Source organism: Vicia villosa, linkage group LG2 (assembly GCF_029867415.1).
Source record: "Vicia villosa cultivar HV-30 ecotype Madison, WI linkage group LG2, Vvil1.0, whole genome shotgun sequence".
Lineage (NCBI taxonomy): Eukaryota > Viridiplantae > Streptophyta > Magnoliopsida > Fabales > Fabaceae > Vicia > Vicia villosa.
In genome coordinates, this window is record NC_081181.1 from 156,761,621 (window position 1) to 156,788,541 (window position 26,921).

General features: G+C 35.6%; 2 protein-coding genes across 2 annotated transcripts; one reads left to right on the forward strand and one right to left on the reverse strand.

Annotated features, from left to right (window-relative positions):
• Nucleotides 1–1,515: 1,515 nt before the first annotated feature.
• Nucleotides 1,516–17,684, forward strand: LOC131652648 (protein CHROMATIN REMODELING 25-like). Its single transcript, XM_058922578.1, has 19 exons — nucleotides 1,516–2,920; nucleotides 3,016–3,102; nucleotides 3,177–3,543; nucleotides 3,625–3,681; nucleotides 3,785–3,871; nucleotides 4,156–4,251; nucleotides 4,481–4,531; nucleotides 10,206–10,280; nucleotides 10,379–10,465; nucleotides 10,782–10,873; nucleotides 10,951–11,083; nucleotides 12,992–13,111; nucleotides 13,216–13,329; nucleotides 13,425–13,508; nucleotides 13,625–13,702; nucleotides 14,129–14,187; nucleotides 16,683–16,860; nucleotides 16,991–17,089; nucleotides 17,235–17,684. Exons 1-19 carry the CDS (start codon nucleotides 2,391–2,393, stop codon nucleotides 17,619–17,621), a joined length of 2,781 nt encoding a protein of 926 aa, XP_058778561.1. The 5' UTR covers nucleotides 1,516–2,390; the 3' UTR covers nucleotides 17,622–17,684.
• Nucleotides 17,685–19,125: 1,441 nt separating this feature from the next.
• LOC131652650 (presequence protease 1, chloroplastic/mitochondrial-like) lies at nucleotides 19,126–26,709 on the reverse strand. Its single transcript, XM_058922579.1, has 18 exons — nucleotides 26,357–26,709; nucleotides 26,080–26,272; nucleotides 25,691–25,998; nucleotides 25,529–25,599; nucleotides 25,048–25,131; nucleotides 24,680–24,770; nucleotides 23,320–23,837; nucleotides 23,072–23,236; nucleotides 22,754–22,972; nucleotides 22,539–22,666; nucleotides 21,906–22,095; nucleotides 21,694–21,777; nucleotides 21,495–21,592; nucleotides 20,923–21,190; nucleotides 20,335–20,497; nucleotides 20,065–20,245; nucleotides 19,855–19,926; nucleotides 19,126–19,466 (listed from the first exon to the last, which is right to left on the reverse strand). Exons 1-18 carry the CDS (start codon nucleotides 26,583–26,585, stop codon nucleotides 19,325–19,327), a joined length of 3,204 nt encoding a protein of 1,067 aa, XP_058778562.1. The 5' UTR covers nucleotides 26,586–26,709; the 3' UTR covers nucleotides 19,126–19,324.
• Nucleotides 26,710–26,921: the final 212 nt, after the last annotated feature.

Below are 26,921 nucleotides of genomic sequence, written 5' to 3' on the forward strand. Positions count from 1 at the left end.
CCAGAGCTCCTGCAATCCAACTTGAATTTTCTTGCCTAATTTCAAAATGCAAACTCGTCTCTTTCAACCTTCACAAACCTAACCCACCATTCTTTTTAGACCTAGTCATCATTTCCCAACCAACCGCATGAAATCTTCTTTTCTGTTTAATATCTCCCCATATGAACATGCGCTGAATCCTTTGAATTTCGTCAACACAAACCTTAAGGATGGTATTTTTCATTATAAGATAAATTAGGATAGCTTCCAAAACGATGTTTTGCCAAAGTCACGCTTACATTTCATAACATAACAACCACATCAAACTCATTAAGTGTCACATCAACATTTTTATAGCAAATACTCTATTTTTGTACTTATTAGCTTGAGTTACATGACTAAATTGACATAAAAACATCAAGATTAAAATAAATACAAATGCCAAAATATAAATAATAATAAGTATTTAGTATATTATTATTAGAGTTGTTAAATGGGCCGGCCCGGCCCAGCCCGCTTCGATCCGGCTAATGTGTTTAAATGGGCTGGCCGACCCGATTGCTTAATGGGCCACATAAATTGAGCCCGACCCATCTTTCAAAGGCCTGTGCGGCCCGATGGGACAGTTCGGCCCGTATTTCAATGTTATAGTTTTATTTTATAAAAAGGATGTATTGGATAAATGCAACACAACATAAGTAGATAGTCATAAAAAAGCGTATATAAGTGATGTTTAAAATATTTATCCATAAATATATATATGAATACAACAAAATCATCCATGTAAAAGCACAAAGTAACTTAATATTATCACCAATACTTATCAAATTTTCTTTCCATCTCACAATCATTTCCTTGACAACATCATCTTGAAAATATATCTTCATCCTTTTTAACTTTTCTTTATCACTTGAAAACACATTTATGAAATCATATCTTATCTTAATCTTCCCCCCCATAATTTACCAAAATCTTTTTTTAATGGGCCAGCCCGAAGCCCGCTTGGCCCGGCCCGGTCCAACCCATAAAAAACATAGGTCCGGTGGGCTGGCCCAAAAAGACAGGGTCGTGTTTTTTAAGGTATTTTATGGCCCGGCCCACGCTAAATTATTGGACTTATTGGCCGACCCGATGGACCGAGCCCATTTTGACAGCTCTAATTACTATGAAGTTAAAGGTACTGGCTGCAATGTCAGTGTAAACTAGTTTTACATAAAAATTATACACTATCAGTGCATACTCTTTTTTTTCTAGGCTTAATTGCACTTTTGGTCCCCCTATTATCCATTTTTTTTCATTTTTGATCCTCCTATTTTAAAATCCGGAATTTTGGTCCCTGAACTATAATTTTTTGAGGATTTTAGTCCCTCGGCAAATCTGAGGCCAATTTTTGATGACATGGCGCATAATCTTCTTACGTGTCACATGCCAACTCATTTAATTTATTTCATATATATTTTAATGTTTTTTAATTTACATATTATATATTTTTTAGAATAATAAAGTAACCTATTATTTTCATTTTCCTAATTTCTTTAAGTGTAACCTAATTACAATTCCTATTCATCTCTTCATTTCAATTTACCTTCAGTTCACGTTACGTTTTCCAAAAGCTCATTCGCCGCCATAGTTGTTTCACAGGTTCTTTGCCCTTCGTCTTCATCTCTGGTTTTTCATCTTCATCACTAATTCCGTCTTCATCGCCGCCATAATCCCTCTTCTTAAACCCGACTGGTTTGTTGAAGCAAAGGAAAATCTTGTTTCGGACATGGTTGGAGAAGAAGATAAAAGAAGAAGAATAAGTTGTGGATCTGATAGAACACGATCAACCAGTAAAGGACGTGATGAGTTTGTTGAGTTGATGAAGGAGGCCTTGATTTTACTGAGAAGATGAAGGAGGCGACGTGTTTGGCAAATGTTAGGTTTTAATATCATTCTATTTTATATATAATGCTATTTGATTAATAAACATGAAAATATGTTAAAATATGATAAAGTTATATATGAAATTACAAAAAGAATTGGATTTAATTTTTAAATGAGTTGACATTGACACGTCAAAAAATGAGTGCCATGTCATAAAAAATTGGCCTCCGATTTGCAGAGGGACTAAAATTCTCAAAAAATCATAGTTTAGGGACCAAAATTCCGGATTTTAAAATAGGGGAATCAAAAATGAAAAAAATGGATAATGGAGGGACCAAAAGTGCAATTAAGCCTTTTTTCTATTATTATTATTATTATTGTTATTATTATTATTATTATTATTATTATTATTATTATTAATAATTAATTAATAATTAATAATAATATAATAAAATAAGTTAAAAATGATTTATTTTTGGGCTGTATTTGAGCGAGGAGGGAGAGTATACAGTTTGGCGGCAAAGGATAATTGAATTAGAATCCAAATGGAAGACGAAGAAGAAGTGTTGTCGTCGCCGTCTTCTTCCGATTCCGATCCCGATTTCGACACCGATTCCGGCGACGCTGAAAATGAAGTCGAACAGCGAAAATCTCAAAATGTAGAAGCACTCATCCAAGGCAACCTGATCGTGAGGAGACAATCGTTGCTACCGCGAGTGTTATCAGTAGGTACCAACGGAGCCGCCGTTTGCAGAAAACCATTCAAACCTCCATCCGATGCTGCTTACACCAACAATCAAGACCTTTCTCGTAGACTCTCTGCTCGCAAAAGGTTTGTCCCATGGGGTTCCACTACTCCTATTCCTCTTCCTAACCCTACACATTCGCCTTTATTGGAGTTGAATTTGAATGTCCCAGTCCATGAGGATGAAGTGAAACCCTCACCCTTGCCCCCTGGAATTGAGCCTCTTGTACTCTGGCAACCTCCTCATGAGGATCCTCCTGATCCTGATTCTAATTTCACAGCAATATCAGTTGATGCGTTGCTGGTTCGCTTCCTTCGTCCGCATCAGAGGTAAGTAATCAATCTCAATTCATCTCGTTTTAACGATTTTCTTCAATTATAGTCATACTAATAACTATTTGTTCCTTTCAATTTCTTTGATGCAGAGAAGGAGTTCAATTTATGTTTGACTGTGTAGCAGGACTGTGTGATACTCCTGATATCAATGGATGCATTTTGGCAGATGATATGGGGTAACTTATTCTTCTTCTTTTCTGAATTCTCCCCACTCACTTACCTAGGTCTGATTTTGATTCTGACCGCGCAGTTTGGGGAAGACACTGCAATCCATTACATTACTGTACACTCTAATTTGTCAAGGCTTTGATGGGAAACCTATGGTTAGAAAGGCTATCATTGTCACTCCTACCAGTCTAGTTAGCAATTGGGAAGCTGAAATAAAGAAGTGGGTTGGAGAAAGGATTCACCTTGTTGCTCTATGTGAAAGCACGCGAGAAGATGTTATCTCTGGGATTAACAGTTTTACGAGTCCCCGAAGCAATTTGCAGGTGCTCATTGTTTCATATGAGACATTTCGAATGCATTCGTCCAAGTTTAGTGATAGTGGATCGTGTGATCTCCTCATATGTGACGAGGCTCACAGACTGAAAAATGATCAGACAATAACAAACCGGGTACTATTACTATTCAATCTCCTTCCCCCCTCCTCTTTATAGGCATGTTTCTGAGTTACTCACAAATACTTCTTGGATTAGGCATTGGCTGCTCTCCCGTGCAAACGTAGAGTTTTGTTGTCAGGAACTCCTTTGCAGGTGAGAATCTATGCATGATTAGGTGTCTGCATTGTGCTGTGAGTTACAATCCCAAGTCTTTGTTTATTTTATTTTAAATGTGTATGGCATGTGCCACTTGCAGAATGACTTAGAAGAATTCTTTGCAATGGTTAACTTCACTAATCCTGGAGTATTGGGTCACATTGCACATTTTCGACGTTATTTTGAGGTACATCTATACATTACATTTTAGATCATGGCTGCACATTGTTTCTAAACTTAAGTTCATAATTCATATTATGTCAGAATATACTAGAAACTAGGAAGGACTTATTCAGTTGTCAAATAAAAGTCAATATTCAATGGCATGTACAACATATTTTTATTGTTATTACTACAACAACAAGTCAAACTAACTTCAAAAAGCTTCCAGAATCTATCATGCTAGAATGAGTTTACTCTTCTCATGTTTTTCTGATTTTGACTGTGGCTTACATGCACTGCATCATAAAGGCACCGATAATTTGCGGAAGAGAACCTGCTGCCACTGCAGAAGAGAAGAAACTCGGTGCTGAACGCACTGCAGAATTAAGTGCCAAAGTTAACCAGGTAATATTTTTTCTTGGATGTGCATGCAAATTAGATTCTATTGTGTACTTTCAGAGAGCTGTATTAATATCAATCACTAGTCCTTGATGTTACAATCCTGCTAGTAAACTAAAAAGAGTGTTATACAGAACTGATAGCTAAATGACAATGTAGTGCTACTGTGTATTCTGTCTGTCAAGAAAATATACTTTTGTTTTCCTGAAATTGACTTGTCAGTGTGCTTTTGCAGTTCATACTAAGACGGACTAATGCGTTGTTATCAAATCATTTACCACCGAAGGTAGTGTATTTTCCTTTGTCTGCCAAACAAACTGAAAAGTGCATTATTCTATCACATATTCTTTTTTTCTTTATAAAATTATGATTACTATACATCGAATCTTATCTTCTGCATTTTCAGTTGTAGTATCCTTAAAAAAAGTCTCTTTCCATAAGCCATGCATTAGATAATCAAAAGATTCAAAACTATACACATTTTTTGATATGCTAAAATATAATTTCATCAAGATAAAAAGTAAAGTAAACAATAGAGAAAGAAAAAAATCGACGAATCAAAGCTTTCCAATCCCTCAAGATGCATGAGAACATCTAGTAAAAATACCTTGTATTGTGTCATACACAAGTTGAAGCTAAAGTCTAATCTAATCCCACGGAAGTTGCTCATCTAAATAAATCTCCTTAGATATAATTATGCTGATTTCAGGCTTTTGTTAATTCCCAGTAGCTTATATTATGTAAAATAGTTTTTCCTACGAAGACATTTTTAAGATTTGGCGTTGACATTTTATTCCACGAGAAGGTAGATTTCAGCCAATGTTATTATTGAAATATTTAAACATATATTTTGTGTACATATATATTATTACCTTGACTGAAGAAAAGGTCCTTAAATAAAGCACACAAAAAGAAACTATAGAAATATATTTTATATTTTCTACTATTTGATGAGAATTACATATGCTGTATTTATAGACTGCATAAGGCAGAATTTGAAAGAGAAATCTGACCTAAGAATCAAGGGAATTAATTTCCCATGAATGCTGATTCTAATTACAGAAAAGAACAGGAAATAATAACTAATTAATTACATTAATCCTAATCCTTAATGAGCTGTACAAACAGAATCATTTGATTCTGTATTAACTATTCCACACTCCCCCTCAATCTGGGTGGTAGATGTCTATCATACCCAGATTGGATCTGATATTCTCGTATATGTTCCTTGAAAGGGCTTTTGTTAGAATGTCTGCAGTTTGCTGGCATGATGGAATATAGTTAACACTAATAACTTCATGATCAATTTTCTCCTTGATGAAGTGTCGGTCTATCTCCACATGCTTTGTTCTATCATGCTGTACCGGGTTCTTAGCAATGCTAATAGCAGCCTTGTTATCACATAATATCTTCATGGGGTGATTGGTAGGAATTTTGATCTCATCTAGCATTCGCTTAAGCCAAATTCCTTCACAAATACCTTGTGACATAGCTCTGAATTCAGCTTCTGCACTACTCCTGGCCACAACAGATTGTTTCTTGCTTCTCCAAGTTACCATATTACCCCATACAAATGTGCAGTAGCCTGTAGTCGATTTCCTGTCAGATAAACATCCCGCCCAATCAGAATCGGTGTAGACTTCAATACCTCTGTTTGAGTTCTTTTGAAAATAAAGTCCTCGGCCCGGCGTACCTTTTAGGTATTGCAGAATTCTGTTCACATTTCTCATGTCATTTTCAGTTGGATTTGACATATAACGACTAGCCATGCTTACAGCAAAACCAATGTCTGGTCTGGTGTGTGTTAGATAGATTAGTTTTCCTACTAGACTTTGATATCTATCTTTATTAGCTGGTACATCGTCGTCTTCACTCCTTTTTACTTGTTCTATGGGAGTATTGGCAGCTTTGCATCCAAGCATACCTGTTTCTTGAAGTAAATCCAAAGTGTACTTCCTTTGAGAAACTGAAATACCATTCTTTGTTCGTGCAATTTCCATCCCAAAAAAATACTTGAGTTGTCCCAAGTCTTTGACTTCAAATTCTTTTGCTAGAATTTTCTTTAACTGGTTGACTTGTGTATCATCATCTCCCGTAATTACGATATCATCAACATAGACAATAAACAAAGCTATCTTCCCATCCAAAGAGTGCTTGACAAACATAGTATGGTCTGTTTGACATTGAACAAAACCATCTTGCTTGACAACTTTTGTTAGTCTATCAAACCATGCCCTTGGTGATTGTTTGAGGCCATATAGAGATTTGCGAAGTCGACACACCATGTTTGAGGTTCCAGGTGATTCAAGTCCCGGAGGAATTTGCATATATACCTCTTCTTCTAACTCTCCATTTAGAAATGCATTCTTTATGTCTAGTTGGTGTAGGGGCCAATCTAGATTTGCTGCCAGAGATAGTAGAACCCGGACAGAATTGAGCTTCGCAACAGGTGCAAAAGTCTCCTCATAATCCACCCCATATGATTGTGTGAATCCCTTAGCAACCAACCGAGCTTTGTACCTGTTTATACTCCCATCAGCATTGTGTTTAATTGAAAATATCCACTTGCATCCTACTGCTTTCTTCCCTTCTGGTATAGCAGTGATCTCCCATGTGCCATTTCTTACAAGTGCTTGAACTTCTTCAGTTACAGCTGCTGCCCATTCAGGTTTCAGCAATGCTTCTTGAATATTATTTGGAATTTCTATGTTGTCAACAGCTGCTACAAAGGACCTGTAACTTTGTGATAGTTTACCATAGGAGATATATTTTTCAATAGGGTGTTTAGTGCAAGTTCTAACCCCTTTTCTCATAGCAATAGGAATATCAATATCTGCTGTATCAACATGTTCAGAGTTAGGAAGAATATTACCTGTGGGAACTTCATTTTCTAGAGCCTGGTTTGACTCATGGCCTTGCATTGGAGATATGCTTGACTCTACCTCCTTCCTCCTTCTTTTATAACAAAAACCCTTCCAATTACCTGTTTTTGGATCACAATCCTGTTGAGATGTGGTTGAGATTATAATTGGTCCTGTTTCCGTCATAACTTCATTTGTCCTTTCACTCGGCTGAATGTTAGAGGTTTGTTCTGGTAATTTTCCAGCTGGTTTAGGCATAGGTTCGGCTGATTGAGTGTTGTCGGTTTGGTCTGGTAAGATTTTGTCATGTTCGGTTAGTTCAAGAGGCAAAAGTTGGTATTCTGAATTTACGATATGCTCCCCCTGAATACCATTTTTGGTGTAATAGGGTTGATTTTCAAAGAAGGTTACATCCATAGTGTGGTAAAATTTTTTGGTATGGGGAGAGTAACACCTATATCCCTTTTGGTGAGGGGAGTAACCAAGAAAAATGCATTTGATGGATTTTGGGTCTAATTTGCTTCGGTGAGGGTTGAGGTTATGGACAAAAGCTGAGCATCCAAATATTTTTAATGGAATAGAGGAAAATATTTTGCTGGTTGGAAATAGGTTTTGAAGTGTGGAGAGTGGGGTCTTAAAGTTAAGGATACGGGAGGGCATTCGATTTATAAGGTGAGTTGCGGAAAGGACAGCTTCTCCCCAAAAGTGTTGTGGGACATTTGTGGCTAACATGATTGATCTAGTCACTTCCAAAAGGTGTCTATTCTTCCTTTCCGCTACTCCATTTTGTTGGGGGGTGTCCACACACGAGCTTTGGTGAACAATTCCAACCTTTTGAAGATAGGAATTTAGAGCAAGGTTGCAATACTCACGACCATTGTCAGTTCTAAGTATCTGAATATTGCTTTGGAATTGTGTTTGTACCATCTTATGATAAATTTCAAATATTCTCCCTACTTCTGATTTTTCCTTCATTAGAAACACCCAGGTAACACGTGTGTGATCATCAATAAAGGTGACAAACCATCTCGAGCCTGTAATGTTGCGGACTCGTGATGGTCCCCATACATCACTATGAATTAATGAAAAAGGTTTGGAGGGTTTATAGGATTGGGGTGGGTAATGGTTTCGGGTATGTTTAGACAATTGGCAAATTTCACACCGAAAATATTCCTTGTTTTTATTGAATAAAGAGGGAAACATTTTTTCCAAGTATATGAAATTTGGGTGGCCTAATCTATAGTGCCACATCATTACAGGATTATCATCACTTGAAACTACAGCTGCAACATGATAATTATTCTTGAGTTTTGCTTCTGATTTTTCCACTTGAAGGAGGTAGAGTCCAGCACACTCTTCAGCATTGCCAATCGTCTTCCCCGACTCCAAATTCTGAAATTCACACAAGTTAGGGAAGAATTTAGTAACACATTTCAAATCTCTTGTAATCTTGCTAATAGACAGCAAGTTACAATCCAATTTAGGCACATACAAAACAGAGTCAAGTGTAATATTTGGTGAAATGACAATTGACCCTTTACCCATGACCTTAGAATGTGTACCATCAGCTATTCGAACATTATAGTTATAGGGACATGGAGAATAACTACTAAACAAAGTAAAATCACCAGTCATGTGATCTGAAGCCCCTGAGTCAACAATCCATGATTTTGTTTTTTCCTTAATAGTGCTTAGAGCATGTAAGTAATTACCTCTTTGAGCCACTACAGCAGTACCACTTTTTTCTGCAGTTAACATGGTTTGCTGAAGGAGTTTTTGAAGAGCCTGCATTTGTTCTTTGCTAAAAGGAGATGAGTTAGAGTATACCTCAGCTTCTTGATTGTTAAATGCTGTGTTACCTCTGCCCTCCTTGCCTTTGAACAATTTGGTCTCCGAAGGTTTTCCATGTATGATCCAACATGTTTCCTTTGTGTGGCCTGGTCTCTTGCAGTGATCACACCAGGGGCGGGTTTTCTTTTGTGGTGGCCGGGGCTGATTCCCTCTTGCTGCCATTGCAGAGCTCTCGCTGTACGAAACTGAGTTGGGTGTTCCCAACATGATTTTCTTCCTGCTTTCTTCCCTTCTCACTTCTGAAAAGGCTTCTCGAATTTTGAGAAGTGGTTTGGTTCCAAGGATCCTTCCACGAACTTCATCTAGGTCCTTGTTTAGCCCTAATAGGAATTTGTAAATCCTATCTTTTTCCACCAGCTCCTTATACTTCTTTTGATCTTCTGTACAACACCATGTAACCTCTTCATATACGTCGAGTTGCTGCCAGTGTTTGTTAAGTATATTAAAATACTCAGTAACAGAAGATTCTCCCTGTCGAAGGTCATGAAGAATGCTTTTAATCTCAAATATGACAGATGTATTGTCAACATTTGAGTATGTTTCTTTCACTGCATCCCATATCTCTTTTGCAGTGTCATAGAACATGAAATTTTCACCAATTTCATTTGTCATGGTATTGAGCAGCCATGACATTACTTGGCTGTTCTCAAGTTTCCATTTCTGAAAGTTTTTGTCTCCTTTTTCGGGACATTTAGAATCTCCTGTAGTGTAGCCTTCCCTTCCTTTTCCTTCGAGGAAGATCTTGACTGACCTTACCCATTGGGTATAGTTTTGACCATTTAATTTATGGCCTGTGATGAGGTGAGTGAGCCCTTCGTGTGAACTGGTCGGAAATGATCCAGTCTCCACTTTGAGTGATTCATCGGCTTTGGGATCCTCCATCGTTTGGCAGCACTAGTTTAGGGATGGTTCAGATCGTGCTCTGATACCATATAGAAATATATTTTATATTTTCTACTATTTGATGAGAATTACATATGCTGTATTTATAGACTGCATAAGGCAGAATTTGAAAGAGAAATCTGACCTAAGAATCAAGGGAATTAATTTCCCATGAATGCTGATTCTAATTACAGAAAAGAACAGGAAATAATAACTAATTAATTACATTAATCCTAATCCTTAATGAGCTGTACAAACAGAATCATTTGATTCTGTATTAACTATTCCACAGAAACTGTATGGGTAATTGATAATTATCTGGTCCTCTTAATCTCATATCCATGATCTTTTACTTTTGTTGTACAGATAGTTGAAGTTGTTTGCTGCAAGTTGACTCCGCTACAGTCAGATCTATATAAACATTTTATACAATCCAAAAATGTAATGTCCAGTTTTGTTTGAGCACACACATTTTTCATAAGATTGACCATAACAAGGTTGTCGAGCCTGCTTAGATAAATATGTTTCTTCAAATGCAGGTTAAACGTGTGATTAATGAAGAAGTGAAGCAGTCAAAGATTTTGGCCTACATAACAGCTCTAAAAAAGTTATGCAATCATCCTAAGGTATGATTTAAATCTTTTTGTTTTTTGGGTGAGTGAAGGAGGGGTTTCTTTCTATTGCTATTATCTATATGCTTGGACAAAATACACTTTGTTAACTAAGTTAGTTTTTTCCTTATATGTTAAAAGTAGTATGTGAAGCTCTTCTATGGGTGTCATTGTAATTAGCAAGAAGACTATCTGTAATAATTTATTTTCATTCATTTCCTCCTTTAAACCTAAGATCCTTTGTTAATAATTTTGAAAGAAACCATCTCCTCCTTTAATGTTTCGTTGGTTCTGGACACACTTTTTTCCTCACAACAATAATGTCTTGCAGCTCATCTATGATACCATACGAAATGGGAGTCCAGGAACTTCAGGTTTTGAGAACTGCATCCGATTCTTCCCTCCAAATATGTCATCTGGAAGGTAGTTTAGTTTATGTTTCAGTTAGACTTATACTTTTGGTGCCTCAATTTAGTCATTCTATGGGGGATAATTTGTAGGTCTGGATCAGGGACAGGAGGGCATGGAGGCTGGGTTGAGCTTTCTGGTAAAATGCAAGTCTTGGCAAGATTACTTGCTCAATTACGTCAGAGAACAGACGACCGTATTGTCCTTGTCTCAAACTATACTCAGGCATGTGGTAACAAGAAAAATTATGTTTTGGAACTATTTTTCAATAGTAGGTTTAGGCTTCTAGCTGACCAATACAACTGTTCAAATGATTAGAATGATTAGAGTTCCGTACTTTTTTGAGATGATTCATATATTTTTTATGTAATGAACAATTTTAAATTGGGTCTTGCTAACCAGTGCCCCCAGGGCAATGGTTAAGCATTCCAAAAAAAGAAAATATTTTATAGAAAGTTTAATATTTCAATTTTCAAGGCATTAAATACGCAGATTATCGAGATAAATTTACTATTTTGAAATGCTTAACCATTCCTCTGAGGGCACTCGTTAGCATTTCCCTTTTAAATTTTAGGAAAAACTATTAAGTAAAACTTAGACGTCAATAGTTTGGCTAGAAATATGATTTATCATATGTTTAGTCGATATAGTCTATCACTTTTAATGGAGCAATAAAGGCTTGGTTGTTGTTTTTTTGAAATAAATAATTGTATGTAGTTTTGAGGTTAACTCAAGGTGCGTTGTCATACAATGCATCCTCTTATGGCACTCTAGTCCTTTCTCCTGTTATCCTCTGGATGTTTAATTGACGATAAACCAACAATCACACCCTTATAGCATCTATCTGTCAATGTGCTGTACCCATATTACTGTATACATGTATTACCGGGGGTTAGAACTTAGCATGCAATTGCGATGATTACTAGAATTTATATATATACTGATGATCAGGTTGGATCCAGTTCTCTGTGGTTTAGTTGAGACACTCTGTTCATACAAAGCATAAGTTTTTTTTATCTAACTTAACAGATATAAACCACATATATTATTCAATTTTATGTGGGTGAATCTAGATTGCATTAAGTGTTGATAGTGTCGCCCTTGTTAGAAAATTGAAATACTGTTAATGGTAGTCAGATATATACTGTTCTCAAAAATAGGAATTAACAGAAGTAAGAAGAAAAATAATTTTATCGAATTGACTCCTCTTGTTCTGGTGATCTGAGTACCTGATCCCTCCCACCGAAAACTACCCGATCAGCTAATTGCTTTCTCCTACATTTTCTCCCTCTATCCTCTGCTCCAGAAGTTAGAGTGCAACTGAATCCAACAACTTTACAAATATTAATTTTACATGTCAAGGTCTAACTAACAAAGGAAAGGAAGTGGTACACTGTTGAGGTAATGTTTAACTGTCAAAGTCTAATTGTCAAGGTCTACCATCCTTATTTCTTCTTAACAGATACTGCTGACCTAATTCTGCTCTAAGTTCTAATGATAATGAACAAAGTTTTACATAAAAAGCATGTAGTCATCATGGCTTGAGGATCAGTAAAACATTTTTTCTCGATCACTGTTATTCTCGATATTCACAAGCTCCTTTTGTTTAATTTTATATTACCCCGATCTCTTTTTTGTCTCAATGAAAATTCAGTTGGTTTGCGGGGTTCCTTTATGTTTTCTATCAGTAGATTCCAAGTTGAATCAAGGAACCACATGCAATCAATCATGGAGGAAAAATAGGATTTTATCCCTACTATAATAGGCCCCAAGTTTGGCAACCATGTTATTAGAGAAAAAAATAAATCAACTCAATGAAGGAAAATGCAATGTGACATTTTGTGATTGTTCTCTGGTTTTATCAGGCAAAAAAGTTTGCTAGGTAATATTTCAGTTATTGCATTGAATACTAATAAAAAAATAGTTAATTAAAGGAATAGTGAATAAAACATTGAAACCCAACAGCAACAATTATATTTTTCTACAAGGTATATATGGATTCAAGCTCACAACCGTACAATTAGATGTGTATTCACCTTTCTCAATCATCCTCGTGGCTAATTGAATCTTTCATGCTACCTTTGTTGCTGTTCTATTTCTCTGCTGCGACCCTAAACTATCTCCCTGTAACAGACTCTTGATCTTTTTGCTCAATTGTGTCGGGAACAAAGGTACCCTCACTTGAGGCTTGATGGCGCTACATCAATCAGTAAAAGGCAAAAGTTGGTCAACTGCTTGAATGACCCGTCTAAGGTAAATGGGTCCCCTTGAAATTTCCAATTCTAGTGTTGTTTCTTCTCCTTGAAATTTCACCAATACATGCAATTATGTTTGATAGAAACATTGTCATATTGCAGGATGAATTTGTTTTTCTCTTAAGCAGCAAGGCTGGTGGTTGTGGACTCAATTTGATTGGGGCAAATCGACTGGTCTTGTTTGATCCTGATTGGAATCCAGCCAATGATAAACAAGTAATACACTGGCACTGGCTTCAATTGTAACAGCTGAAATTTTTATATGCACTCTACCTGATTTTCATTTGTTTACAATTCTTTCCTATAATCAGGCTGCAGCAAGAGTGTGGAGGGATGGACAGAAGAAAAGAGTTTATATTTATAGATTTTTGAGTACCGGAACAATAGAAGAAAAGGTTTACATTATTGTGATGATTGAACAAATAGAAATCTATCTTGTGCTGTTTATTGATTCAGTATCTGTTCCTTCTTTGAGCTATTTCTGCTACTGACTCTATTAAGTTATTTGTAGGTCTACCAGCGTCAAATGTCAAAAGAAGGGTTGCAAAAGGTTATTCAGCGGGAGCAAAATGACAGCGCTACGGCACAGGTTGCTTCTACATGTATTCAAGTTGATGCTACCTATTCCATGCTTTACAATCCTACATTTGTTATAATATGTTAAGAGTCTCACATCAGATAATATATGGCCTGAATATGTACTTATAAGTGGGACAATCTTCACTCAAGTCAGTTTTGTAGAGATGAATTAGGCCCATCCATATTTCTTAACATACGTTTAAGATCCGGTGGCCACTTACTATCAGGTTTTTGCTATCGGGTTACCCACCATTTATTTTCATGCTCCAGATATCTAGTCCTCGGTGTGAAGGAGTGGGTTAAAAGTCTCACATTGGATAATATATGACCTGAACATGTCCTTATAAGTGGGGCAATCCTCACCCTAAAAGTCGTTTTTGTAGGGAGGAGTTAGGTCCATCCACATTTTTTAACATAATCTATTTATGATTTTCAGGGTAATCTTCTTTCGACAGAGGATCTTCGCAATTTGTTTACTTTTGATGAGAACGTCAAGTAATACATTCTTTTCCTTTTGATCTCTGTATTCTCTTGTTATGAACTTGTGATATCTGAAATTAATGAAAAAAAAGAAAGATAATCTATTTAGTTGGTGTTGGTGGCACTTTAAAATTTGGGATCAGTCTATCAAAGTTTTCGTGATGTTGCATACTAAGATCGATCAATTCTAATTTTAATCATAAATATTTCAAATTTATATATCTTAAGAGTCCCACATTGTACAATATATGACCTGAACACGTTCTTATTAGTGGGGCAATCCTCATTCTACAAACCGGTTTAAGATCCGGTAGACCACACCCACAATTTATTTCCACGCTTCGGATTTTCAGTCTTGGGTGTGAGGGTGCATTAAGAGTCACACATCAAATAATATATGGCATGAATATGTCCTTATAAGTGGATAATCCTCACCCACAAGCCAGTTTTGTAGGGATGAGTTAGGCCCAACCACATCTCTTAACACTATAGAAATAAAGTCTATTTGCTCCAGTGGATCTGCCTGATTGTATGAAAATTGATGTAATAAAAGTAGATAGAGAGCGTATGTCATTAGCTTTCATCTCTGTTTGATACTCTAAAAGTTTTCAACTTCATACTTTTATTTGTTTGATGTATGACAAGCATTTTGAAAGACAAGTGTGGAAGAAACTTTTGAATGTTATTTCATTAGTTATCAAAGTAAAGTACCAACTACATGGGCCAGAAAACTAGGCCTATGACAACTAATACAAACTAATTCTTGCCAATTACAAGTAAGTTTTGAATATCTATCATTCCCAACTTGCAAGTAAGTTGGTTAAATTATTTTGTTGGTCTCTTTTTTAACACATCAGTCAATTGAGGCCATAAAGGAATGATGGTCATTACTACCAATCCATGGATTGCTTCTCCTTGACGAAGTGTAAGTCTATCTCAATGTGTTTTGTCCTGTCATTTTGAACCAGAATATGAATAATACTAATAGTCAATTTGCTGTCACAAAACAACTTCATAAGGCCTTCATACTTTATCTTAAAGTCATTTAACACAATATTCATCCATAATAACTCACATATCCCGTGTGCCATAGCTCTAAACTATGGCCCATCACTTGATCGAGCTACTACATTTTTCTTCTTTCTTTTCCAAGCAACATGGTTTCCACAAAAGAATGTGGAATAGCATGGGGTGCATCTCCTGTCACTCACTGGACATGCATAGTCTGCATGAGTATAAGCCTCCATAGTTAGGTTTCCACCTCTTTTGACAAAAGTCATCACCCCACACCGACTTTCAGTTATTGCAGAACACAATCTACTCTTGGATAATGCGTGAATTGACTCACAACATTAATATGTCAAGTTCAGTCTAGTGTGGGCTAAGTATACTAACTTACCCACTAATCTCTGATGATAAACTTTGTTAACTTTAGCCCTTTCCTCTTTAGTGCTCATTATGTGATTTTTCCCAATAGAGACTCTTGCAGATTTGCATCAAAGTTTGCCTATTTCTTGCCAAAGATCAATCACATACTTTCTTTGAGAGATCAAAATACCTTCTTTTGAATATGTCACCTTAATTCCTAAAAAATGCTTGAGTTGCTCAAGGTTTTTCATCTCAAACTTTGTTGATAATTTCTCTTTAAGCAGATGTCTCTTAGTGAGATCATCTCCTGTAACAATATTATTATCAGCATAAACAAGAAGTATAATTAGTTTACCTCCCTCAAAATGTTTAAGAAAATAGTGTGATCTTCTTGGCTTTGCTTGTAGCCTAGGTCTACCTTTGCTTTTGTCACTCACTAAACTATTTTCTTGTCAGTATAATTAGTATAATTAGTTGATAATTTTTATTTTCTTGTCAGTATAATTAGTATAATTAGTTGATAATTTTTATTTTCTTGTAGCCTCTAAACTAACTTTGCTTTTGTCACTTACTAAACTAACTTGTCAGTGCGAAAATGGTAACTGGCGGTAGCATGCAAAGGGTGACAACAAACGGGAATTTGTTGTAGTAGGTGACGACCAACAGGAAACAAATGAGCCCCAAAAGGTTGCAATGAAGGTGGCTAGACTTTTTAGGCGGAAGCAAGACCCCAAAATCGGGAGCTCGTGACACCATCTAGAAAATATTTATGAGTGATATTTCAATTGTTATCAAAGAACAAATGCTAATCTACAATTAAAAGCTAATACCAACTACCTGAGCTGGACAAATGAACCCGTGACAGCTAATACAGAATAATTTCTACTAATAGTAATTATAATTATCTAAAATAATGACGATGCTCTAATGAAAACTAACAGATAGGGATCCGGTTTTCTGATATACTATTTCCAGGAGATTGGATTTCCATTTGGATATCTATTTTTTCGTCTGTATCCTCTACCAATTCAATTAGTCATGGTTAATGTCGATCGTCTGTTAGCGTTAAAAGACACTCCAATATTCACAGACTGTCTATTATAACCTCTCATTCTAATGTCTGCTTGTTTATATTTCTTTAGGTCAGAGATTCATGAAAATATGCGATGTAGTCGGTGTCAAACATATGATGGGCCTCAAGACACTGATGTCTTATCGACAATGATTAATTGCGAAGGTGATGATGAAGAAACCTCTGATATAGGCGGATTTGCTGAAATTTCAGGCTGCTTAGGGAATTTAAAAAGATCAGAAAAGCAGGTTGTGTATATATTTTGTTAAATAAAAACTCCTTCCCTTTTGTGTAGGATGCTTTCTTTTCAACTCTTCATTTCATCTATACACAACAAATTATTGTGGTTTTGACTCTTTTGTAAACTTCATTTTGCAGGTAGGGAATCCATTGGAAGAAGATTTAAGTAGTTGGGGCCATCATTTTTCCCCAGCCTCTGTACCAGATGGTATCCTTCAGGCTTCAGCTGGAGATGAGGTGTGTGTGCCATTGTTTTTTTACTCATTTTCGTTCCCAAATCCTTGCTTCTTTTTTTTAAAATTATTTATTGGAAAGTAATTCAATTCAATAACCATATCTTATTTAACACAATTGAATTTACTTGCTTTTCTATATATTTTAGGTGACTTTTGTCTTTACAAACCAAGTTGACGGAAAGCTGGTACCGGTTGACTCAATGAGTCCCAAAGTACAGAAAAAGGAATTACACAGGCCTAGGCGGAACGTTGAGAGAAAATCTACTCCTTTTTCTTCACATAATAAGTTAGTACCACTACGTTCTGCATCTCATTCATCTTCGATTGCTTGGAAGAAAGAAGCAACGAATTGTGAAATTACCAAAAAAGTTGGCATAGATGTAGCATCGAACACCAAAAACTCTCTTGTAAATGAAATATCGAAACAGAAAAGATCATGCCCTGCTGATATCAATGATGAGCACTCTCTTCTAAATGAAGTATCACAGAAAAAAATATGTCATGTTGTTATCAGTGATGATGATTTTGAGTAATACTTCATAAGTTTTTGCCCAAGTTTGGTTTGATTTATGCACACTTTCCTATTTGGAATTTAACGTCACATTGTCAGCATAAGTTTATAGAATTTACCTTTTTTATTTATTTATTTATAAAATGCCACATTTACCTCTCACAAAAATTTAGTCTAAATGGTTAATGTGCTTTATCTAAATAAGTTTTGATTACAGACAAGTTTAATCTCAAATGATGGAGTAATTTGTGATCCACCTTAGTAACCTCTCGGCCAAACACAAGTTAGTTTAGAGGTATCTTTTTCTAAAGATACTGTGAGTGATTAAAAGAGGAATCATATAACATGTTAATATATCAATCATATAACTTGTTCATTGCACTAAATCTTATTGTGTACCATCATTGAAGTTATTAAATATATGAGATTTGTTTTAATTTTATTTTATTTTAAGGGTTTTAGAATCATAAGTTAATGAGTGGTTGTCTCGACTTAAAAATTAGAACTTTCAAATGGATTGGCTCCTTTTTAGTATGTTTTGGAGGTTTTGGTGTGGCCTCCGATAGAAGTGAATAGGTCAGGTCAGACCAAACTTTTGAATAGCAATTAACCGCACCATATATCAGGTGGTCATGTTTGATTAAGGAACCTGTTAGAGGAACTAGATCACTTTCAGACTTGTATTAAAGATGCAATGTTGTTGTCATGGAGCACAAGGACATGAAGAAGCTGCAGCTGACAAAAATGGGTAAACGCACCATATACCAAGGCTTTAACTCTGAGACTTTTGCCCCAAATGCAAGGTTAGAAATGATAAGAATGTTGTTGGATCTCGCAGCACAATAAGACTGGTATCAGAAAATAAAAATGATATAGGTTATAAATTACTTGAGGTTACTTACGACAAATGCTACTCATAATTATAGAATAAATATAGTCTAATATCAATTTTAGCTAAAAAGAAAAGGATGAAACATCAAACCTAAAGCAACGTAAACTCTTTCATTTATTATGGCTGCTAACTATTCCATGGCAAATAGATACTTATCTAGTTGTGCGATACTTTCAAAGTATGGAAACATGTTATGGAATATGGAAAATGCTTACAAGATTTCCATATCTAGTTGTGCGATACTTCTGTTTGGTCCTGAAACATGAGGAGGGTATTAAGAGTACTTGATAAGAGATGTGGCCTAGGTATTGTATTTTGTATTGCTTATAAGTAAGGACCTTCAAACATAATGTTTTAAAGCTATTTAAAAATAAATCATTTTTGTGAGTTTTCATGTATTTGTTAAATAGGGTGGGTGTTCTTGCATTCTTCAATAAGTATCACACAAATTTTAGGCTCCATGCCTGCAAATATTAGAACCTACTGTACAACCTTAGCCTTGACACCAACTTTAAGACATCCCAAAAACCAAATTGCAACTAATGAACAAACTAACATCAACAAGATTGCATCTTAAATTCCACAATCAAACGGTTTTCAACGATCGATGGTGGTCCGAACTATAGAAGTCATCAATATTAAATTGAATTTTTTTATTTTTTTGTTGTATATTCTCCGTATATTCAATTAGTATACAAGAAACTTTCTAGCTAATAAACTACTAGTTTGCAATCTACACCTGTAAAAAAAAAATTCTGAATAATAATTATCTCAAAATAATGGAAAATTATATTAAGATACAATTTTCAATCCTTGCAGAGTAAATCCTTAACCTAAAGAGCTTTATTTATTTGAAAGAAGTTGGAAAGCTCCTTGTTTGCCGCTTCTACGTCATCGGGAGATGCCACTGCAACCACAACCCCTTTATCCTTAACTGCTTCCATTGCACCAATGAATTCTTTGAAGTCCTCCAATCTGAGGGAATAAAAAAATAAAACAGAATAAGAACACTGCAAAGCACATGACTCAACACCAAGTTTTCCAAGCAACATATACAGTTGATGTAGTGGTCAAAAAACAAATATTCATATTCCTTTTATTATTATTTTTTTTCTTTCTGCCATAAGTGAATGGCAGCATCCATGGGAAATAAGGAGGCATAGTCCTCTTGCGAAATATTTCAAGACTTTTAAAACTATCAGATTCTGGAAGATTAGACTCTAGGAGCAGTAAAACTAAATGTAAAATTATACAATCTTCACACATAAAATCAACTGAAATTTTGTATTTTTGATTTATCGTTAGCAGAGAGATCAAAAAGTCATTTATCATACATGGATCATCATTCAAACAGAATCTTTACCTTGTAGATAATATCTCTTCACGTCTCCTTTGTCTTTCTTCCTCTGTGATACCCAGTAAATACCGCAACAGACTGCAACGAAATGAAACGCAAGCATAATTTATAACTATAATAAAAAACAGCAACAATTGCAAATTTAGAAGGAATAATTAATAGTTTAACAAAAAAAAAACAAAAAAAGTATCAATTATCAATTAATATCATTCATACCTACTATAACCCTTGGCATCAGGAAGTTGATAGGAGTCTACATCCCCAATGGTCCCGATTATGGATTTTGTAAGAGTATCATTATCTATTTCCAGTTCTCTTAAGAAGTCACCAGTTCCATCATAGACCTCAAGTGTCTTCAGCAAGTTGGGATCACGGTACGACAAAAAGGAGAACACCCCTAGAAAAACAAACAAAAAGGTAAAAATGCAAGATAGCAAGCATACTACTCAATAACTATTGATTACACCTAAATATAAAACAAGTTACCTGAATGTGTATCAAAATCACAAAAACCTCCATAAGCCCCACCACTAACCCGTACACGATCCCACAACCATGTATTGCTAATGTATTTGGAAATAACATATGCACTCCCGTGAAGCTTATAACCACCCTCATAAACATTGGTTGCTTTCCCAACATAATTTACCTGTAGAAAGAAACATGATTAACTGATAGAAACAAATATTAAATGCAACAAAATAAAATGAAACTAGGGCTTAAAGATAACTACACTGCCTGTGCAATGCGCATAACAAAAATTAAATTGTGGGTGAATACCCAAAATGATCCCCGATTAAAATACAGAGACCTATAAAGTTTCTGAGAAATGATATACCAATTTTATCATTATTAGTGTCAAATGTGGGTCGAATTAGTATCTAAATACTAATATGTGCTAACAAGTCCCCTAAAAGAACTAATTTAACACACATTTGACATTCTTAAGCACCAAATAATTATTTTTCATTTCTCAGGGACTAAATAGGTCTCTGAATTTTTTTTCCGGGGGCCCAATTAAGAAATTTAGTTTAAAACTATGTACATAAAGGATGACAGCTGAAGCAATCTTACCTGAGTAGGAATCACAATAGCTTCGTTTGTCAACGGAAGTCTAACATTCCAAATATTTGTTGTAGTAATGGGAGAGTTATTAGGAAGCAAATCAACAAACTTGCTCACAAATTTGTCCGTATTCGCAAGGTTTTTCCCATCAGCGGTGATATTTATCAGGCAGCCTTGCTTAGAAAATACAGTTTTGCGAATTTCCTCAAGAGATGATGAGATATCAGCCCAATCTTGATCCACTCTCTTTTCAAGAGTTTGAAGGAATTCAAGGTAGCTAGAAAGTATATGACAAAAATACAATCAATGCTAGTTTGAAGGAATTCAAGGTAGCTAGAAAGTATATGACAAAAATACAATCAATGCATACACAACAGGAATTACACTTCTATTTCAGTATTGAACATAAAGATTAGATTAAAAAGGAAAACTGTAAGATTCTAAAGCCTTGCACAGATAATGTCTAGGTGTCAATAAGTAGACTAGTGTTAGAAGCATTTAATATGACAAGAATGGATGACAGAGAAATGAATATAAAGGTTTTCTCACAGTAAATCATAAGATTATCATAATATTCCAACCTGAGACCACCCATCTTTTCCGACATCCAGCCAGCTGCATTTAGTTTTGCATCCATCCTTGCAGCTGCAATTCCATGACCACTGCCTCTAAGCCGGTTCTGACAAAAGACAAATGCACAAAATAGATAATAAGTATGGAGGTTCTGCACAATGACTGTCTATCACTTTTCTCATTCACGGAAAACATTTTGATAATTACCTCCATTCTTGCTCTACTCTGGGAAACAAATTGTTTAAAACGTTGTTGATCTGTAAATTGGACGTCTTGAATAACAGAATTAATCTGGAGTTCAGTGGCAGAATGAAATTATGATTAACATGATGAAAATAGATATTTTAGGCTAATAACGCAGAGCATTGAATGTTGAACTTGAAACAGGAAATGTTCAAAGTTTGGGCAAAAAAATATACCAAGTCATAAAGGTCTTCAGCACGTCCACCCATGGCTTTTCCTCGAACAATCATGTGACTACATGGATCTTCCTTGCCCCGCACAGATGATGTGAATGGATAAACTGATATCCCTCCAGTTTTTCTCCCAATTAATTGGTTTAGCTGGACAAAAGTCAAGTCCTTTGTACCCATCTCCAGCAATGATTGGCTGTCAAAAAGTAACATAGGAAGAGGTACAGAGCATGTAAATACTAGATTTGTCATATATCTATCAAGAAGCTGCTTCTGATATACACAGAATGAGGAATAGAAGAATAAAAGCATCAAAGGAAAATAAATAGATCTATTGCCATCAGTAGTACTAAGAAACATGTTGAGAACCAAAACAATCCAGTAGTGAATTTGGATAGGAGCGCATGACAGAATCTAATGTTTTGTTTTATAGAATCACATCACAATAGCACGGAACCTAAGAAGAACAAGCATCTTCAGAATTGAAGTTAAATAAAAATAATGAAACTCCATACCAAGGAAGGTCAATAACAACATAACTACCAATTGCTATTCGAAAAATACACTAAGCATGCAATATTAGGAACCATAGATGGACGGGAACAAAATGTAAACATCCGTAAGAGGTTGCATAGTTACCAAAATAGTGGCACCAAAGGAAGAAGTTCTTGCTTCAATGAACTCATGTCAAATACTATTTCAGTGTAAAGGACATCATTTGTGAAGAGATCATGCTGCAAAACTTTTACTCCATTGATATCCCCAACCTACATTTAACATGCAAGTCGTTGTGAGCCTCTACAGGCTATTTCAAGACACACTAAAACTCTCACTTAAGGGAAAGCAATGATAACCTCAATAGGAACATGAATAGGTTCTTTAGGAATATCTTGAAGAGTAAGACTAGGAACAGTTTTCAAAGCTTCTGGTGGGTCAGGTGTTTCCTGCTTAAGCTTAAGCTCGTGAGTAGCACGAGTCAATTCTGCCAGATCTTCTGTTGTCATACTAGCTTTAACTTCCTGCAATATCTTTTTTTCCGCCTCTTCATCACGAGCAGCTTTTTCAGGGTCAGGCTGACAAGAAATTTTTTTCATCAATCAATAACATATTGTGAGCAAAATGACTTCTCACATAAACACAAGCTTTCAAGGCTAATATAAGTAAATAAATACCTGCATTTGCACAGTAACTTTATGAGGGTTGTTCAAGATGAATTTTTCTATTAGTGGAGAAAAAACAGCTTTAGAGCCCTCCTTTGCTATTTTAGATTTCAGGTCTTGGAGAGGTTTCTCATACTTCAGTGGTTCAAGGGGATTCAAATCATAAATCCACTTACCCTAAATATACAAACCAAAACAATTATAAATCTCAGTCAACAGAGGACGCATATTTTCCACACAAAAATTTGAGCTTATCTTACAATGGACTGGAGCATGAGGGACAAGCCACGGGGAAATGACCCAGTGTTGTTCTCTCTGAGAGAAAACTCAATTGTATTCATAGAAGCCTCAATGGCATCTGTATCAAAACCTTCTTCAGCCAACTTTTTAAGTGAACTCACGATCAGTTCTTCTACCTTATGAATATTATCTTCTGACACACCCTTCATTCCGATGCTAAATTGAGGCTGCAGTAGTTCATCTTCTAACCCACCACCAACAATGGCATCACCAAGCCCGCTTTCTAGCAAAAATTTTCTCAGCGGTGAAGCAGGAGTGCCCAGTAGAAGATGATTCAGAAAACCAAATGCCAGCTCAGTTTCCAAGTCCAAGGGCTTTTCGGAGAGCAACCAGTTAAGACAGACCATTTGCTTCTTCAAATCACTCTCCTCCCCAGCAGGATAAGTCTCAACAACCCGGACTGGCTTTGAAAACAGTTTCTGTTGTTCAATCTTCGATTCGTTTGGGGATGAACTTGCATCAAACAAGTCTAAATACTCTGGATAACAGATAAGACACTTAAGTTAGCGGCTATATGCTACAGGTAAGAACTCTAAACTCATCTTTCATAACTGATCTGAAATATTGAGCATAGACAGAAAACAGAGCAACCATGCCATGATGCTAATAATATTCTCAGTTATCAATCAGTAAACATAACAGTGAACAAATCAAGTGTGGCAGAGAAATAAACGAAGTACAACATATAAATCCAAAGGGAAATAAATCCAAGAAATAAAAAGAAGCTGTAGGACAATTTACAGTCTTCAACGCTGAAATCAACACAGGTTCGTGTTGGTTTTAATTTCTAAAGTGAGTGTATTTATATAATTTCAAAAGGGAAGATAACAACAATTCAAGTCGTAGAATTGATTGTCCTGTCTCCAATATTTCAAAGAACATAAACATCCATAACTTTTAGACTTTCAAAAACTAGGTAGTCAAATTTTTATAAAGAAAAATCAGAGAGAATGTGAAGTACAATTGGAAATAGGATAAGATATTCCACTAAAAAAAAATACTAAACAACAAATCAGGAGTTCAAACTTATCCATAGGTTATCTTTGTTATTTATATTTGACATAGAATGTGTGAGGGAGCTAGGCTTGGCATATAAACTGTGAAGACCCAACTTGCTGTTGGTTAAAAAGTATGTACAGGGTAGCCCAACAATATCCTGATCAATGTCAGAGAATGGGCTTGCACAACAAGTCAGGCCCCATGCTTTAAGTCATTCATTTTTCTCAGGAGTCTGGGTTGGATCTACAAGAGCATTACAAATGACTCTCCCCGACTCTCAGCCTCAACATTTAAAGAGCAAGTTAAACCAATTCTTATTACCACTTAGGATGCGGAGGCGTTCATTTGGATCATCATCTCCATAAAACCATATTCGTGAATTGCTGGGATGATAATACTTGCGATGAAATTCCTGTCATCAAGTATAAAATGAAAATTTCTTAAATAAAACAATTAAGTCTTTGAAATAAGTGGAATTAAATATTGAGATCTATAGTAGACTATATGGAAGTAAAAAGACCAGAAAGTACAGGTTCCATCAAGATGTACCATTTTATTCATCATACTTCATAAATCAGTGGTAGTGGACACAGACAACTAAAAATCAAACAGAAGTAATTGACTCCTTGTTCAAATTAGTTATCTCTATATACCATAATAATGTTTTCTACTTTATTCTTAAAACAAACCTTAAATTCCTCAAATGTCAACCTTGGAATAACCTGAGGATCACCTCCGCTGTCAACGCCATATGTGTTATCTGGGAAAAGAGCCTGAATCAAAGTAACATATAACCATAATAAATAATTAACGCAGACGGCTTAAGTTACAAAAAAAAATGCCACAATTGGTACTAGAAACATAAAATTGAAATTGACAGAATATTATTGTATATTTAACATGAATTTGGTGAATGAAATGCTTCCTGGTTTCAAAAATGGGGGGGAGCTAACAAATTGCATAACAAATACCAACACAAATTTAAATACAAATCCTACATCAAGGAATGAAATATTTGTATGACTGTATTTTTAAACACTATTATAGGGACGGACACCAAAAATGAAGTGAATGTTTAAAGTATGACCATCGAAAAATTGAAGGTGATAACATGTAAAAAATGCAAGGCTCCCAAAAAAAAGAGAGCTCAATACAAAAAATTAAACTGGCCTGTTGAGAAGCTCGTCCAAGTATATTATCTGGTTGAGAGTAAACACCTTTCATCTCATTAAACACAACACCTGAAACAACAAGAACAAATGAGTAAAAACCATTCGATTCGAAAACTAAAATAACCATATATGACCGAAAAATGCATTCATTAGCAAAAACCTTTGTAAGTGATATCTTCCGAAGGATGATTGAGCTCATAGTGCCAACCCTCCTGTTGAAAAGTCTGAACATCCTCAACACATTTAGGAAAGAAAACTGCGTCGAGATAGACATCAACAAGATTATAAAAATCTTTAGTATTAGTGGAAGCGACGGGATAACACGTCCTATCCGGATATGTAAACGCATTGAGGAAAGTATGCAAGCTTCCTTTCAGCAACTCAACAAACGGTTCTTTGAGAGGATATTTTCTGGATCCACATAGTACACTATGCTCTAAAATGTGAGGGATACCAGTGGAATCGTTCCTGTAATTGAAGTTGATTATTAGTGACTGTGAGTATAAATAGATAGTTAGTTATAGATGATTGAAGATAGATAATACTGACGGAGGAGTTCGAAAAACAATGCCGAAGACTTTATTCTCGTCTTGATTGGAAACAGACATGACTTGAGCTCCGGTTTTGACGTGGCGGAAGAGCACGGCTTTGGATTTGCATTCTGGAATGAATTCGTCTGAGATTTTCTCGAAACCGAGTTGACGAGCAACTTCATCGTTCACGACTTGGCCACCACCGATATCTAGAATAAATAAATAAATAAATAAACAGTTAAAAATTATGATGAATTGTTATTGATTAAGATGGAAATGAAAAGATAATGAACCTGGAGAAGAAACAAGGGATGCTCTCGTGGAGAAATGGCTCCGATTGCGGTTAGGGAAGTAAGAGGAGGTGAGACGCAATCTGGTGGAAGTTGAGTGGCGGCGGAGGAGAGGTGGCGGAGAAAACCTAGATGGAGTGAGAGTGGATGGGAATGGGAAGAGAACGGAGCAGCGGCATAAGTATCTGGTGCTGGTGAGGGAAAGAGAACGAACAAGTGCCGCTCTTTCCATTGAACTGAATGAAGTTAACTCTAATCTTCGAACCTAGTATCTCTCTTTCGCTTTTCCTATCTAGTATATATTCAGTCGACTCATTTACATTCGCTCCTTCGTGTATTCATTACAGCTACAATAATTTTCGTCAATTAAAACCCGCAAATAATTTACACACTTTCAACGTAGCATTTTATTTTCTTTATTAAGAAAATTGTCATACCACTAATACTCCGTCCATTCTTAATATTATAATATATATATTTATTAATAAAAATTATAGATAAATATTAATATAAGGAAAATTGTTAAACTTAAGAAGTTTGCAGCTACTTTTTTTTTAAGGACAAAACA